Here is a 15077-nt window from a genome sequence, read left to right on the forward strand (position 1 = left end):
CACTGTCATCGTTACCTGTCTGAGAATGTCACTGTTCTTCAAGAACGAGCTTCTCGGGCACGCGTTGGCCAAGCACGGTAAAATCATTGATATCCAAGACGTCATCTATCGTGGTAGGAAGAAGGCCAAGACTGGCACCCGGGTGGTGAAAATGGAGATGTCAGCTGACAACCCTGTTCCCAATTTCGTGAGTGTAAGGGAGTTCCTTATCACCTGTGACTACCCTGGCGTTGTCCACGTGTGTCGGAGGTGCAAGAAGGCCGGTCATTTTTGAGCGGAGTGTACTACCCCTTTCTGTGAGCGCTGTTCCATGTTTGGACACCCCCAGAGTGACTGCTCATCTGCGTGCCGACGCTGCAAAGGCAACCATGCCACGGTTGATTGTGTGAGGAGCCGCAGTTATGCCAAAGCGATACTTGGAGGCCGCAAGGTACGCTCTGGAGCCAACCAGTCTGTCCCAACCCGCATGGAGGAAGCCTTTCCTCCCCTCGCGCCGGGGCCTGCAGTGGCCACAAGCCCAGCCTCCGAGGACGCGGCCGCCGTGACAGAGACCGCAGCAGGAGACATCGTCGGGGTGCAAGTGGAAAGAGTGATGCGCTCCGGGTCAGCAGTTACAGAGAAGGATGCTGAGGCTGAGGGGGTGGCCAGGGATCCTGGGCCTCACCCGGTGCCTGCGCCCATTCTCGGTGCCCCCGCAGAGACGACCGAACTACCTTCCGCAGAAGAAGCCCAGGTAGCCTGCAGCGAGACTGGTGTCGTGCGGCAGCCTCGTGTAGTCGACACCGGGCCTCCGGAGGACCCGGTGCTGGGCAGCTCATCCACGGAATCCTATACGTCGCCGCCCGCGGCTGACGACGAGCAAATGTCGTGCAAATGAACGCAATGGCAAGCGCGAATTCCAGCAAACGTCTGGATCCAGCGGCTGTGCCTCGAATAAGAGGAAGAAGAAGAAGAGGAGGCCTAGAGTCGTTTCGCCTCTACTGGATCAGCAGCTGTCCGTCTCTGGCTCTAGTTCTGATCTTAGTAGCACGCTCATTTTTTATCTGCTACTATGGAGCATCGTTTAGTGACACTGAATGTTCAGGGTTTTAAGAACCCTCAAAACAGGCGGAGGTAGTGAACATGGGATATCAGCTACGTTGTGACTTGCTTCTGCTTCAGGAAGTGCACTTCACGAACAAGCTAGATGTTGCTGCTTTCAAGCGGAATTTTGGTTTGCCATGCTTCTTCAGCTTTCGCGTCGGCAGAGATGCCGGGGTTGGCATCATCATCTATAACCGCCGCCTCCTTCGAGACAGCTACGTGTCATATGACAGTGACGGCCGAGTTATCTGTTTGGACTTTTTCATTGGCAGTGCTAAACATCGAATAGTCAACGTCTACGCTCCTGCTGCGGTGTCCCTCACAAACCGTTTTTTCGCCGAGCTAGAAGTAAGCGTACGGGTTAACCGTCCGGTACTGGTGGCGGGCGACTTCAACTGTGTAACGGACTCCACCCGTGACGTCCGCGGCCCCGGTCAGGGCCGGCCGACCTGGAACGCCCGAAGCCTCAGACGACTCCTGTCCATTTTTCAACATGTCGACGCTTGGACACTGCTGCACGGGGACACTTTCGTGGCCACGTGGTCGCGGGGCTCTTCTGCAAGCCGGCTTGACCGCGTTTTCGTGCCTCCGTCTTTGCAACCTCACGTAAAGACCTGCTCCGTCTCTCTTGTGTCCGCCGCCACATATGTTAGCGACCACAAGGCTGTCTCCCTGGTTCTCGACATTTCCCGCGTGCAGAGACGCAGTGTTGCCACGTGGCGGCTGAGTCCGTCCCTGCTCTTTGACCATGTCGTAGTCTCCGACGTTACCGATCGCATAAGGAACTATCTTTCCGGCCGAGAACCCACAGTGCAGGAGTGGGAATCCTTCAAGCGGTGGGTGCGAGGTGTCTTCCAGGGATGGGGACGAAGATGGGCCCGGGACAGGACGCATGAGCTCAACACTATTTCCGCAAAAATACGCATTGTCCGTCGTGGGCGCCCAACTACCCCGCTGATGCTTGAATATCTGGAGTCGCTTCTGCAACGTCGTCTCGTCCTTCTCAGGTGCCCGCTACCCGCGACGCGGCGCGAACGCCACATGTTCGCTTCTGTTGCCTGCCCTGAGGTGCTCTACTATTTGCACGAGTCGTCCACACGAAGTGATAAGGCCACCGTTCAGAGTTTCCTGCGGCCAGATGGAACCGTTACGGACAGGCCCTCCGCGGTGGCAGCCGGATACGTGAATTTCTTCAGGGACCTGTATTCTGCCCCCCAAGAGGCGTCTGGGATTTCACTTCGGACCCTCCCGCCAAAGACGCTCTCCTCCGATGAGAGCAGGGGTTCGAAGACTTCATTAGCGTCGGAGTTCTTGATGCCGCCATCCGCAAGGCAAAGCACGGGAAAAGCCCTGGGCAGGACGGGTTGCCAGCAGAATTTTACTCGACATTCCGGCCGGTTTTGCGTGTCTTCTTTGCGGAAGTGGTACGCCGTGGCTTCGCGGCTGGCATTCTACCCTCCTCCTTCGGCTTGGGGACCATCATGCTTGTGCCGAAGACGGCCAGCCGTCTGTCTAACCCGGAATCTTGGCGCCCCATTACACTCCTCAACAGCGACTATAAACTTGTGACAGCAGCTATCGCGCTCCAGGTGAGCGGCGCGCTCCCACTGCTCCTGCACCCAAGTCAGACGTGTGACGTGCCTGGTTGTACTTTGTACGATAACCTAAGTGGGATTCGAGACCTCCTACAGTATAGCCAGCGGAGGGCAGCATCAGGATGCCTGGTGTCGCTGGATCAGGCGAAAGCTTTTCACAGAGTACTCCACGGATACCTGTTCGAACTTCTGTCTGCGTATTGCATCCCAGAGACCTTTGTTTCTGGGATTCACTTGTTATACCAGAACCACCGCAGCATAATGAGCGTTGCTGGCGTGACGTCTCCCAGCTCCCGCTACTCCGCGGCGTGCGGCAGGGGTGCCCATTGTCCCCTGCTCTTTACATCCTGGCTTTGGACCCGTTCCTGCAGAGTGTCGAGGCGTCCGGCTACGTGGTTGGTCTTCCTCTCCCGGGCTCCGGCACCTGGAAAGTATCCGCCTACGCTGACGATGTTACCCTCTTCATCGGTGACCCACGCTCTCTGTCGTCTGCACTGCGTATTTATGATGATTATGCTGCGGTGTCCGGAGGCAGACTCAACTTGGAAAAATCTAAGATACTCTCTCTTGGCGCCTTTCCCGTCCCAGCAGGTCTGCCGTTACGGCGGTGCTCAAGCCTGCGAATGCTTGGAGTTTTCTTCGACCAAGCCGGCCCGAGCCCCCTGAACTGGTCGAACGCTGTCCAGCGAATTGAGGATGCATGTCACTTCGCGCAGCAGTACAGTTTCTCGTATCGGGAGCGTGCATATCTCATACGATGTGTGTTCCTGGCTCATCTCTGGTTCCTCGCCCACGTTCTTCTGCCCCCTCAGTCAGTGGCGGCCAGGATTAATACGGCGGTTCTGGGTTTCTTCTGGAAGCGGAAAACTGCTTTGCTCTACCAGGAAATGCTACGGTTGCCTCCCAGCGAGGGTGGGTGGGGGCTGCCTGACATCGCCATTGCCTGTCGCTCCTTCGCTTTGCGTACGACGATGCAGATTCCGCGTTCAGAGCTTGCCCCTGCAAAAGCGCTCTCACAGTATTGGCTTGGTCCTCTCCGACGTCATCTCGCCCCCGAAAGCCCCTTGAACAGCGGCCCCAGTGCAGAGGCTCCCAGTCGTCCGTTTCTTTCTGCAAGTGTGCAGCTACGTTCCTGCCATCGACCCTGCATAGTCGCCACCGTTGACACTTGCTACACACATGTCCCGTGCAACAAGGACTTTCCAGTCTTCCCGCCGTGCAGCTCACGCCGCGGCAATCCGCTGGTCGACATTCGTGCCATCCTGGCTCCCCGGCGCACTCCAAGGCACGCAGTGGAATTTTGCTTGGCGTGTCCTGCCGACGCGCGACCGCCTTGGCCGCTGGGATATTGTTGCATTTTCCATGTGTCCCTATTGCCGCCTTTCGGAGTCTAACGACCATGTACTCTACGACTGCCGCGTTGCGAGAGCCTTCTGGCAAGTTCTCCGCAGGGCAACTCGCGTCCAGTGCCCGCTGGACTAGCGTGCCTCTCAGACCGGCCTTCGTTCGGCGGATGGCCGTATCCGCATGCTTCTGACCTCCTGAGGAGCCACGGTGCTGTGGACGGCAAGGTGCCGCGCTGTCACGCGAAATCTTCGAAATGTCCCCATTCTGCCGCTTGTGCAGCGTGCCAGATGTCTCCTTATGACAGTGCTCCAGGAGGAGTTGACTTCGAGTGCTGAAGAGCGCTTCGGTGCACGATGTGGAGATCTGTCCTACCTTGACACTTGGGGAGGCCTTGTTTTCTTCCGCGACTTCCGGCCGTGAACGTTATTGTGAGCATCATTGTACATACCACTGATCATATCACATACCATTTGTAGATATCTGTCACCTGTCACCTCCTCTCGCCTGTATATGAACATTTGGAAGTGAACGTAGGCCACCCATGAATAAAGTTTTCCCCACACACAATTTGGCCGGAATGACTTTATTCCGTTCAGGACAGGCACACAGAACGCCGAGCCGGCAATCAGCAATTGCCTACAAGAACTGAACCCTTAGCCTCGGGCGGGGGCAGGCTCCTTAAATTGACACCACCGAGACAAACAGAGTGACAACAGTTGCACGTTCGAACCGTGCACATCATCGCGATAACTGATATCGCGTTCACCACACCGAATGTCCTCAATTTCACGATAATGATGACACGGATATTGATGAGTCCAGTGCTATGCTCTCCGAACAGCATGATGTTCGGCTATTTTTTTGAGAAGGGATAGCTCATCAATATTCGTGTCAATTATGACGAACTTGAGTAAATTTGCCACGCGCTTCACATTGGTGGAGTAAAAAATGCGACCTTTACTTGGCAAATTTTGGAGTTAATTTCGTAAAAATTGACATAGTAACACTCAGTGAAGTATCAGTAGGTGACAAAAACCAAGTACGAACAAATGTCGTTCTCTGCATGATTCTTTGTGGCGTGGTTTTTTTTATTTACTATTATAATTCAATTACACGTTTTCTGGGACACCTTGTTTACATAAAGTATACAACAGAAATACACGGCATCTAAACGACAGAGATGGTGTACCATATGAGACATCTGTACGTTGGTTGAAATGAAATGTTGTAATGTGTGTTTGAAGGCCAGGAAAGATAAGTTATTGTTATGTTTTAGGGCAGTGAGTAGTGAGCAAATTTCAATAAATCGTAATTATTTTCGCGTGTAGGAAAAGTGAGAACATTTTGTGATGATGTTCGCGTCATTTTGAATTATGGTTTGTATGCGAGTTCGATGTTTGAAATTGTAATCGTGTTATGCAGTATTTTGTGCATGGATTTTCTGGAGGGATGGTGCGTATGGTGTTTAGTGATATTTCAGTGCACTCTAAAGAAAAAAAAATGAATAATTCCAGTCCTTTTCGCGACTAAACGTTCTGCCACAATAGTGCATTTACGGAGTAAGTGCACGGGGCTAAATGAGTGTCACAGAGTGCGAGCTGCATTTTACGCTCTGTTCTAACGGCCCCAGGTACATAATTAGTACTCATACAAAATACATAAATTCTTCACGTTTTTCTTCTTTTTTATTGCCTTATAGTGTTGATGGAGCGATGTTTTATATGTCATGCCTTATACAGCTGTACATTAGGCTAAGCGAGAGTGATTAAACAAATTACACCATCCCCACCACCAGAGTAAGAAGTGACATTAAAGGTAGGCATGTACGTAGCTTGTAGGTGAGCCTGATAATTTGGTAAGTGCTTAGTATTTGTACCCGTGTGTACCGTGTACTAAATAATGTGCACCTACAGGTAGGTGCATAGTATTTAGCACAGTACCTATCACTGTCGTTACGGCCTATGTGCAAGTGTCAGTTGGCTATTATTAGCCCTGGTGAATCCAAGCCATCGGAGACTTCAGCATCGCCGAAGGTTACTGCCTTAACAGAATGTTTTTTAATCTTCTGTTCCCGGTTTGTGCTTTGTTTTTCCCGATATATTAATTTGAAAGTCCAGTAGGACAGTTAATTGTCTCTTGTTTCTTCAGCAGGCTGAATGATTCTTCCTCGTACATAGTCTGTTTGACCTTGATCATTACAGACACGTGGAGCTTGTTGACCTTTCTCACTCATACAGCATAATGGGTTCATGAGTCGAGCTCCGAACACCTTGGGCATTCCTGGGCACGATCTCCAGCTTGTCCTTATCACGTAACCCGAGTAAAATGCATCGAGGGCTGGGCACGATACTTCAAAAAAGTATCTTCGATACCAACACTCGATACCCTCAAAAATTGTATTTCCGATACCGATACGAGACACAGAACCGAAATTGATTTTCGATACAGATACTCGATTGTCGATACTGTATGGTCGATACTTCGATACATCACTGAAATCCCGAATATAATACACCTGATGTTATGACTGGGAAAGTTTACATCAATGAAATCTCAATATAATAAAGCTGGTAATATGATTAAAGAAGTAAAAAAATATATATATATGTTATTTCTGGAACCTTTAGTGTATTTTCATAGCGCACTTTTTCTGAAAGGGCTTAAACGTATCCGACCTGATCAGCTAGCCTTGTTAGAACTTTTGATTGGACTGTGGCCATGGGTACGTTGAAACGACGGGCGCCCGCAAGCGCGTCCCGCCAATGGCATCTTCTCGCGGGGACCTTGACGATGGAGCGCGCGCGCGGACGTGAGCTTCGAGCGAATTTATGGTCGACATGCCTACACCGTCGCGGCCTGGATTGTACTTCCGCCTGAGCGAGCACAGCCGATCCTAAGTGTTACAACAGCCTCAATATCTGCGTCTTTTTTTTAGTATCGAGTATCGTTAAACCACACGATACGCTAAAAATGTATTTTCGATACCGATGCTCCGATACTCTCATTTTTGGCACGCGGTACCTAATGCCGATACACAAAATTTATCGAAAAATAGAATGGAGGGTACATGTATCTTCGATACTGCCCATCACTGAATGAATCACACATGCTCGTGATTGCCACGAGCTCTTGCGCGAAGGTCAGTCGCAACGTCTATTTAAAATCGCGGCAAGTCAAACCTATCAAAGCGCTTTTCAGGCGCCACTGTGTGACATTTGGAGCGCGCCAACTCTAAAAACAACCATGACGCTTGCTATGTGAGAGTTCAAGATCGGCCCTCTGGTTCGTCCGGCGAAAATACGTTCACTGTTCGGAAATCGAGGGTTCATAAATCGTGCGAGAATTACATTGAAGATGCTTCGTCCCACGAGACGCTCTAAAAACAGACAACTCTCTAAATCGAGGACTCTATAAGTCGAGGGTTGTGTGTATATGGATCGCCGCGCCACGCAGTGCGCACACATGTCGTACCTTAGAGCCACAGCAGGGCTTTCTTCAATGACAACAATTCCCTGTGCATCAGCCTGATCCATGATTTCGTCCGCATACGGGTAGTGAGACGTCCGGAATGAGTTTGCCCCAATCCAACGAATCAGGTTGAAGTCTTTGATTATCAAAGGCAGGTCCAGGCCTTTACCCCTAATCTGTAAAAAAGAATGACAAACAATCTCACTCCCACTACAAGCACATTACGAGGGTGTCTGACACATCACTGATACATAACACGTCGTAAGGTGCGATAAGGTGTAGAAAGCTTCGGTTGGTACTTTGTAGCATGTTCAGGCAACGCGACGGACACGAGCTAAGAGGACATAAACAGATGGCGTTACACTAGCAACTGAGTTTATTTGCACGAAACAGCAAGGGGTTTGCCGAATTTGTCGCTGTCTGTTTTGTTCTAATAAACTGAGTTCCTAGTGTGCCACTCCTCGTGTGTGTGTCCTCTGTCCTTGTATCTGTCGCGTTGCCTGATCACGTTTCAGCGTCGTAGTGAATATTTCCCGTGATGCATACTATACCCTGCCAAATCAGTTAATGGAAACCGACTGCGAATGCGACGGTTTCTAGAAAACATCCGCAAATCCAACTAAACTGTCCAAGCTCTTCGGCAAAAATGAAATAATTTACATATCAATCCGTTGACAACCACGCGTTAGAAAGTCGGAAAACGAAACGTTATTTGCCAGTGCAATTTAGTTACATATATTTGCTCTGCGGGATGAAATTCCTCCGTAAACTGTAGCGGTAAAGTAGGCGGTGTAATATACATCCACTGGTACGTAAATTATGCAAGGTGCCCCACGCCACATGAACCCGGGGAAGAAGGAATTCTAGGAGGCTCAGCCCAGCAGCTTTGCTGCTGACACCTAGCGCTCACACTCGTGAAATATCAATGACGCAACTTCACGACGGCGTGCCGACCGGGCAGTGAATAATGGCCCAATGCTAGCCGAGCGCTCCCGTTCAGCGCTTCCAGTTTCAGTGCCGTTCACTCTCACATCTTATTTCGGTGTTGCTCAGCGTATAGACTCGTCAATAACACAAAAATTCGCCGTAGCATAGAAAACCGATAGATCAATTCCGATAGAACAATTTTGAGCTTTTGTTCTCACTGCGCTTTTGCAACGCAAATATCAAAACTTTGGCACTATACAACTTCCAACCATTTTAGCGATTACATGTTTCACATTGCATTAATGAGTGTGGATCCCGCATGTTATGTAGTTCTGTATTAACGGATACAGTCCTGCTCTCATTTGTTCATCCGTGCTTGAAACAGCGATCAACCGCCCATAAATATTGCGCTTTCTATACTGCGGCAGGTTGTGCAGAACCAACAAACTATCTCACAAAAAGGTAATCGCCACTGTCGTGGACTGCGTTACAGATACCCTCCCGTGGTTGAACTGTGTCTTAGGAACAGCAGCCAGAGTTCGAGAGTGTGACACAGCGAGTGTGTCACAGAGCATGGCCTGCTATCCCGTACACCTGCAAACATTTTCGTAAATAGATCCCCAACCGTGCATAATTGTCCCTTTGAGGGCCGCCCCGATGGCGCGACAACGTAACGAGTCCCATAGAGCACTCGAGGACAGCCAAGCGGACGGCGAATTTCTTATCGCCGGCGGCATATTGGTAACGGAAGGGGTGGCGGTCCGCAGACGGGGGTGTCTAACTACGGACACGTTCGTCGCCGGACAGTCTGATGACCTTTTGTTCCAGGGGAGGTTACAGTGAATAGGGAAAACGTTTCTTTTGGTGTGCTCACGCCGACACTGATGGGAAAAGCCATTTCCGATGGGAAGAGTGGCAAAATGTGTATGCTTTGGGAGGCCAATGCCGACACTTGTGGCGTATGGATTCGTGTATTTGTTCAGTGTTGAAAAAGAGAAAACATAAAGAAAACCCTTAACGCAAAAGGCTAACCCCGCGTGGCCAGTGGGGGAGTCGGGTTGGAAAGTCCAAGGTGGCATCTAGCGTAACAAGGGTAGCGTAACAAACGACGGGTGTCGCGGCGACATAGGTAATCACACCGGAACATAAGTGTCTTGGGACCTTGTGAGTGTGTGTGCGTGTGCAAACCTCCAGCCCGGGAACGCCGACTGAACGACTGGGACCCGACCACACCGAGCTCCAAGACCCCATCGCCCAGATGAGACTCTCTCTCCATTTCTGATCCTTTTACTTAAACTGTTAATCTAAGTCTTCGTTCTGAGCTTCTTGTTAAAATCACCTTCTCTGTGATTCCATAGCCGCGTGTTACCGTTTTTTAATTTGTGGGTATCCCGCAACTTGGTGCTATTCGTTGGTTTTAATTGTTAACAAGGAAATATACAATTGTTTGATGAACGCAGACAGCCATTTATGACTCCCCCTCATTTCACAGACTCAGATTCACACGTACTGTACGGTGTGACATTGGCGGGTCCAAACCTCTTTCTTTTGTTTTCGTTCGCGAGGCAGGGTGTGCTTTGGGATAATTGCGCCAGTAGTGTTCGTTGGAACGGTCGTCGTGGAATTTAGTCCCGATACCTTCCTTCTCGGTTCACCTTGGTCACCAAATGGAGCATTCCCTACCGGGCCCTGTGACAGAGTGGGAGACGAAAATGCCGCCGCGCCGGGAACCTAAGTCCGCCGGATGAACACATATTTGACGTATACGATTTGCTCGGTTCATGCTGCGCCCCAGAAGTTCACTGCGGTTTCTATTTAAGTAGATTGCGTGCCTTAAGGTTCTAAACTACAACCCTCTAAACTAAACCACCAACCCATTTTGAATAAGAAAGACACACAGAGAGAAGAGATTTAGTTTGAAAGTTCATTGAGGCTGGTGCTGACTGTTCTTTTTTTCTTGATTCTTTACGAACTGAATTCGGGACTTAATTTTTTTTCGTCGACCAGGCTTTCGTGCGGAATTCGGTCGGATCTGGCCGTGGCAGATTTCTTTACCGAAATAGGAAATGTCGTAAACCCAACAAGTAGCAAGCATCCCATGGCTATTCAACCGGAAGCACAGTAGCCGGAAGGAGAACCATAGCAACAGCAGATGGTTTTTGGTCTACCGTACGCTATCGCCTTTCCGTGCGTAAGGCATAGCGTTGGTATCTCTGCGCACGCGCAAACCATAAAGAGGACTTCACGCAGTGCGCACAATGGCCACGTTACCCCTTACGTACGAAGGAGATAGCGTACGATACACTAAAGCTCCCTATAATGACGTGGCAATTTGGATGACTGCTGCAGTGTCAGCGACTTCTCCTCCTATGAATGCAGGGATTATCTCACTGAGCTGAAAGGCTGGAAGGTGATGTGGTCCAAGTTCCGAAGTCTTCGGCCGAACTTCGCGTTCCAGTTCAGTAGCATGTGTTCATGCACCAAAAAAAGTTCGGTACCGATTTCGGTTCCTGCAGAATTAGGCGAATTTTTCGTGTCATGCCGTTCAGCATTACGTAGACCACAAATAGGTATATGAAGAGGAATTTTGGGAGGAAAAAATAACCAGGAATTTCGGCAATTTGGTTTGGTCCACTTCCCGATAAGCACTTGTGTAACTGAATACTTATCAAAGCAAAGAAACATATATAGATGAACATAAATCAAGTTTGTGGCTTCACAAATAGATACAAAGGACGCGAGGGTGCGCTACGTTCCCGTGTACGCAGACGACTGATACAGTAGGCTTATGAAGCGTCCCATAGCTGAAAGACTTACATCTGAGTCCTCATGCTTACCAAACCCTCTGAAGTAGAATGGCTTGTCGTTTATGAAGAATGTTCCGTTTCCTATACGCACAGTGCGGACTCCGAATTTCTCGTACACAGTATCCGTCTCGTAACCATCCGATAGCTCAACCTGAGAAGAAAAGAGACGGTATATACGCATTTGCATTGTCTTCATAAATTGAACTCGCTCACCGCGGTCCACTCAGTAATTATGTGAAGCCAAGTGATAGGCTCGCAAAGTGAAATGACTCGAGAATACACAGAGGACGCGCTAGATACTGAACTGGGGGGTACTAATCTTTATCGACGCATTTAGGTGGTCCGTCACCGAGGTAATGAATCGCTGCAAAAGCCTTCGCCAGTGTACGGTACCTCAAGCCTGTACGACACTACAACTCATACACAAACAACGCACAGAGACCATTCAAAGTCCATAGTAGCGAAACTATCACCGAATAAAACTTCGCGGCTTGTGATCTCAAGAACGCCGAAGCTTTGCGCCTATGTACAGCTTGACCACGTACACGAATTATATATTATATATTGGTGCTTTTTTTTTTATCTGCATAGTGTATCGAAATAAAAAATGGCAGTTTATGAAGAAGCATCAGTGATGGGGTACAACCCCAGGCAACCACAGGCAACTCTGCACGCGCTTCCTCGACGTACCTCGAAGCACGATCGCTAGACGACGCCACAGGTCCAGAGGTGTTTACAGTGACAGTTTCGCCATTAGGAGGTGAATCAGCTCAGCATCCCGCAACTATAAACAATTGCAGTAGCAACTGCGTAGCAGCGCCAACGCGTCAACGTGGTAGAAGGGCAGCCTTTCTTTCTGCACTGTGTCTCTGCTGCTTGATGCATCCCATAGCTTCGATTATAAATTAGCGGGTAGCAGTAGCGAAGGTCACACACTCGATGTTGTTCACGTTCCAAAGACCTATATCTTGGCTACGTCTCAAGTACACGTGTCTAGAACGATAAAATGCGTTAGCATGAGTCTCGTTTACCTCACCGACACCACCAAGGTAATGTGGGGTCAGTTTCGTGGCGTACAGTACAGGTTCCTCCTCTAGCACTACTGTGCATAGCACCCTTTACTGCGGAACCATACCGACTACTCTACGGCATTTTGGCCGCACAATTGTATCCTCGTTGCACACATTTCATATTTTGATTGCACTGCAACTACCAAATGTGCACGTTGATATGGATGAAGCAGAGCTGATGAAACACAGTCCCCGGTTGTGTGGCACAACGGAAGTGTGTCCATGTCACCAAGTGTAAATACAGCACAGCTACAGAACTCGCGGCACGACCAAGCATCGCTGCACAGCTTTGGTTAACCCTAAACACTGGGACAAACATAACATTCATGAATCCCGAGTGCGTAAGACCGCATGCTGAGCAGCAGAGGCAATGGCTAGCGATGTTCAGCTGCAGCAGCACGGTATTTCTGCTGCTCGGCTGCTGCTGTCACAATTACTATGGCGCCTCTCGCCTTGCCGTAGCTCTGCCGCTGTGCAGCTGCAGTTCAAATTAAAGCAATGGAACCCCTGCTGAACCTCAAGCGTGTCATGCAACGTCACAGCTGATACGACCTCCCTCTCCGATGTTGCCCCATCCCCAGCCTTCCCCCCCTTGTTTGTGTTTGTCGTGTTTTTGTCCCCTAGTCTCGGGTTTTTAAGTTATGGATAAAAGAGGGTCCTTTGCATCGGCGTGAAGCGGCATGGAAAGCTTCACAGCGGACAGGGTAAGATAAGCGGAAAAAAATGGCCAATGCGAATACCGAAACTCGTGCGGCTCTGACATCACAGCCCTCGCCACAGCCAGGGTCACGTCATTCGGCTCGCAGTGGGGGTGCAAGTAACTCTGAGCTCTGCGACGTCTGCACTTCGCTAACGAATTTGTTCGAGGGCTTGTATCTCGCTATGTACCACACGTAGAAGAATAATTATTTTCTCCTCGGTATTGTGACGTGCAGTACAATGCGTTCACGATGTAATGAACCGCATCTATGAAAGCGTCCCAACCCGTTTATGCACCAGAAAGCACGAGTTCATCGACTGGCAGGTTGCCACAATATGCGCCCATGAATTTGCTCAGAAGCGTGCTCTAGGCGGATTTCGCTCGGGTTCTCATGTTTTTGGGCGGCGCATCAGTGATTCTGACGTAGAAACAGGCCCCACCCACTTTGCGGGAATGATCAAAGGAAGGTCAAACTCTCCTCATAAAGAGTACTTCCACGGCACGGTGCACCATACACTCTTAAAAATGAGTCCCACTACATAGCACGCTCCTAGCAAGCCATCATCCCAAATGACAGCATTCTCGCCCCTGATTTGTTTAGAACGGAAGGCGGAGCCTATTTTGTGCCGTGCATAATGGTAAAAAAATAAAAATAGGCTCCGCCTCCAGTTTTCAAGAAATCAGATGCGAGAACGTTGTCATTCGTGATGATGGTTGGCTAGGAGCATGCTATGTGGTGAAGTTCATTTTTAAGAGTGTACTTGAAATCGAAATTTTAGCGTGCAAGACTCGGCCAACCATCGGTGTATTAAAAAAGTGTTTGAGGAAGATAGCTCAACGTGAATTAAATTACTTTAGATTATTTGATTTTAGGTTCTGATATATGTGGCAAGGAAAGGAGTTAAAGTAAACCATTTTTTTAAGAACGTAGGAGTAACATTCTCTGCGTCCTTGCGGGAACTGATACATAATAAACACGCTTCTCCGTGTATGATATCTGTGCCGTGACATCACTTCAGGTGCAGCTCCAAGAACAGTCGCGTAGTCGAGTAGCATGCGCGTGGATTTGTTTTGGAGCGAAACGAGAGTTCTTCGCAGAAGTGGATGTCACGAGATAAGCGACGTTCTCTGTTGCAGAGCACAATGGAGTATTTCCTCTGCGTTGCGAGTCAGCCAAAGTAAGATTTTCGTGTGAACGGCGATAGTGGCGAACAGGAACTTCTACGCACATTGCCTATCAAACGACAAATTTACCCCAGAGCTTCTATTTACGCTGACATCATTGCAAAATAAATATAGACCGCAAAATCCAGGTAGCTAGACGTAACGTAACTCACCAACCTTTAGTGTGTATTGGTATCCAGGAATGGGGTGCATTGTGATGGGCCACCAAAGCTGCACATTCTTGATGTCCACTTTGCCACTACATCCATCCTGAGAAACGACTTGCTGCATAACGTCATTCAGGACAGTGACGCTGCAAGTCACATCACTTTCTGTCCCCATGGCAGTGACGTTGTAGTGCACAGACGCTGAAAACATAAAGCAGCCACTCATCTTACTCAAGTACTCTTAATGTGGTCATGTCGTACCAACAGGCCCAGTTTAAAGCTTCACATATTTTCAGTATCCTATCCAGTCTCGAAGGTTGGGAAACGCCAAGAAAGGCTGCGTGTCTTGATTTCTTCTTCTATCTGAATATCTTCCAGCTAACCAGAGTATCGAAGAAAGCCGGAATGACGGCAACTCACGGTCGTGAATAATGGTGAGTATTAGTACATTGTACGCTGTCGCCTTTGCGTACGTACGGGATAGCGTTGATGGCTCTACGCACGCCCGTAATAGAAAGAGCTCCGCGCAGTGCGCAAAAGCAGCAACGCTATTCCTTACGTGCGCAAAGGCCACAGTATACGTACCATTTACTAAAACTATCTCATAATAAAATGGAAAATGTATTATCGCGCATGAACCTAATATGACACACTTGCACGGCGCTTCTACGGTGCTTCACCGTGGTCATCGGAGGCCAGCCCTTGCTGCACGAGCAGCGTAGACCGTGTCGTACGTAAAATTACGCATA

At 49.4% G+C, this 15077-nt stretch overlaps 1 protein-coding gene across 2 annotated transcripts in view; it reads right to left on the bottom strand.

Moving 5' to 3' along the window:
• LOC135366449 (beta-glucuronidase-like) overlaps positions 1-15077 on the bottom strand; it is a 69723-nt gene that overhangs the window by 12564 nt on the left and 42082 nt on the right. For both annotated transcript variants that reach the window (XM_064599156.1, XM_064599155.1), the window contains exons 4-6: positions 14339-14529; positions 11238-11378; positions 7497-7669 (exon numbers count right to left, since the gene is read on the bottom strand). In XM_064599156.1, coding sequence (XP_064455226.1) covers positions 7497-7669; positions 11238-11378; positions 14339-14529 — 505 coding nt within the window. The remainder of the gene's footprint in view (positions 1-7496; positions 7670-11237; positions 11379-14338; positions 14530-15077) is intronic.

This window comes from Ornithodoros turicata, chromosome 8 (genome assembly GCF_037126465.1).
Source record: "Ornithodoros turicata isolate Travis chromosome 8, ASM3712646v1, whole genome shotgun sequence".
NCBI lineage: Eukaryota > Metazoa > Arthropoda > Arachnida > Ixodida > Argasidae > Ornithodoros > Ornithodoros turicata.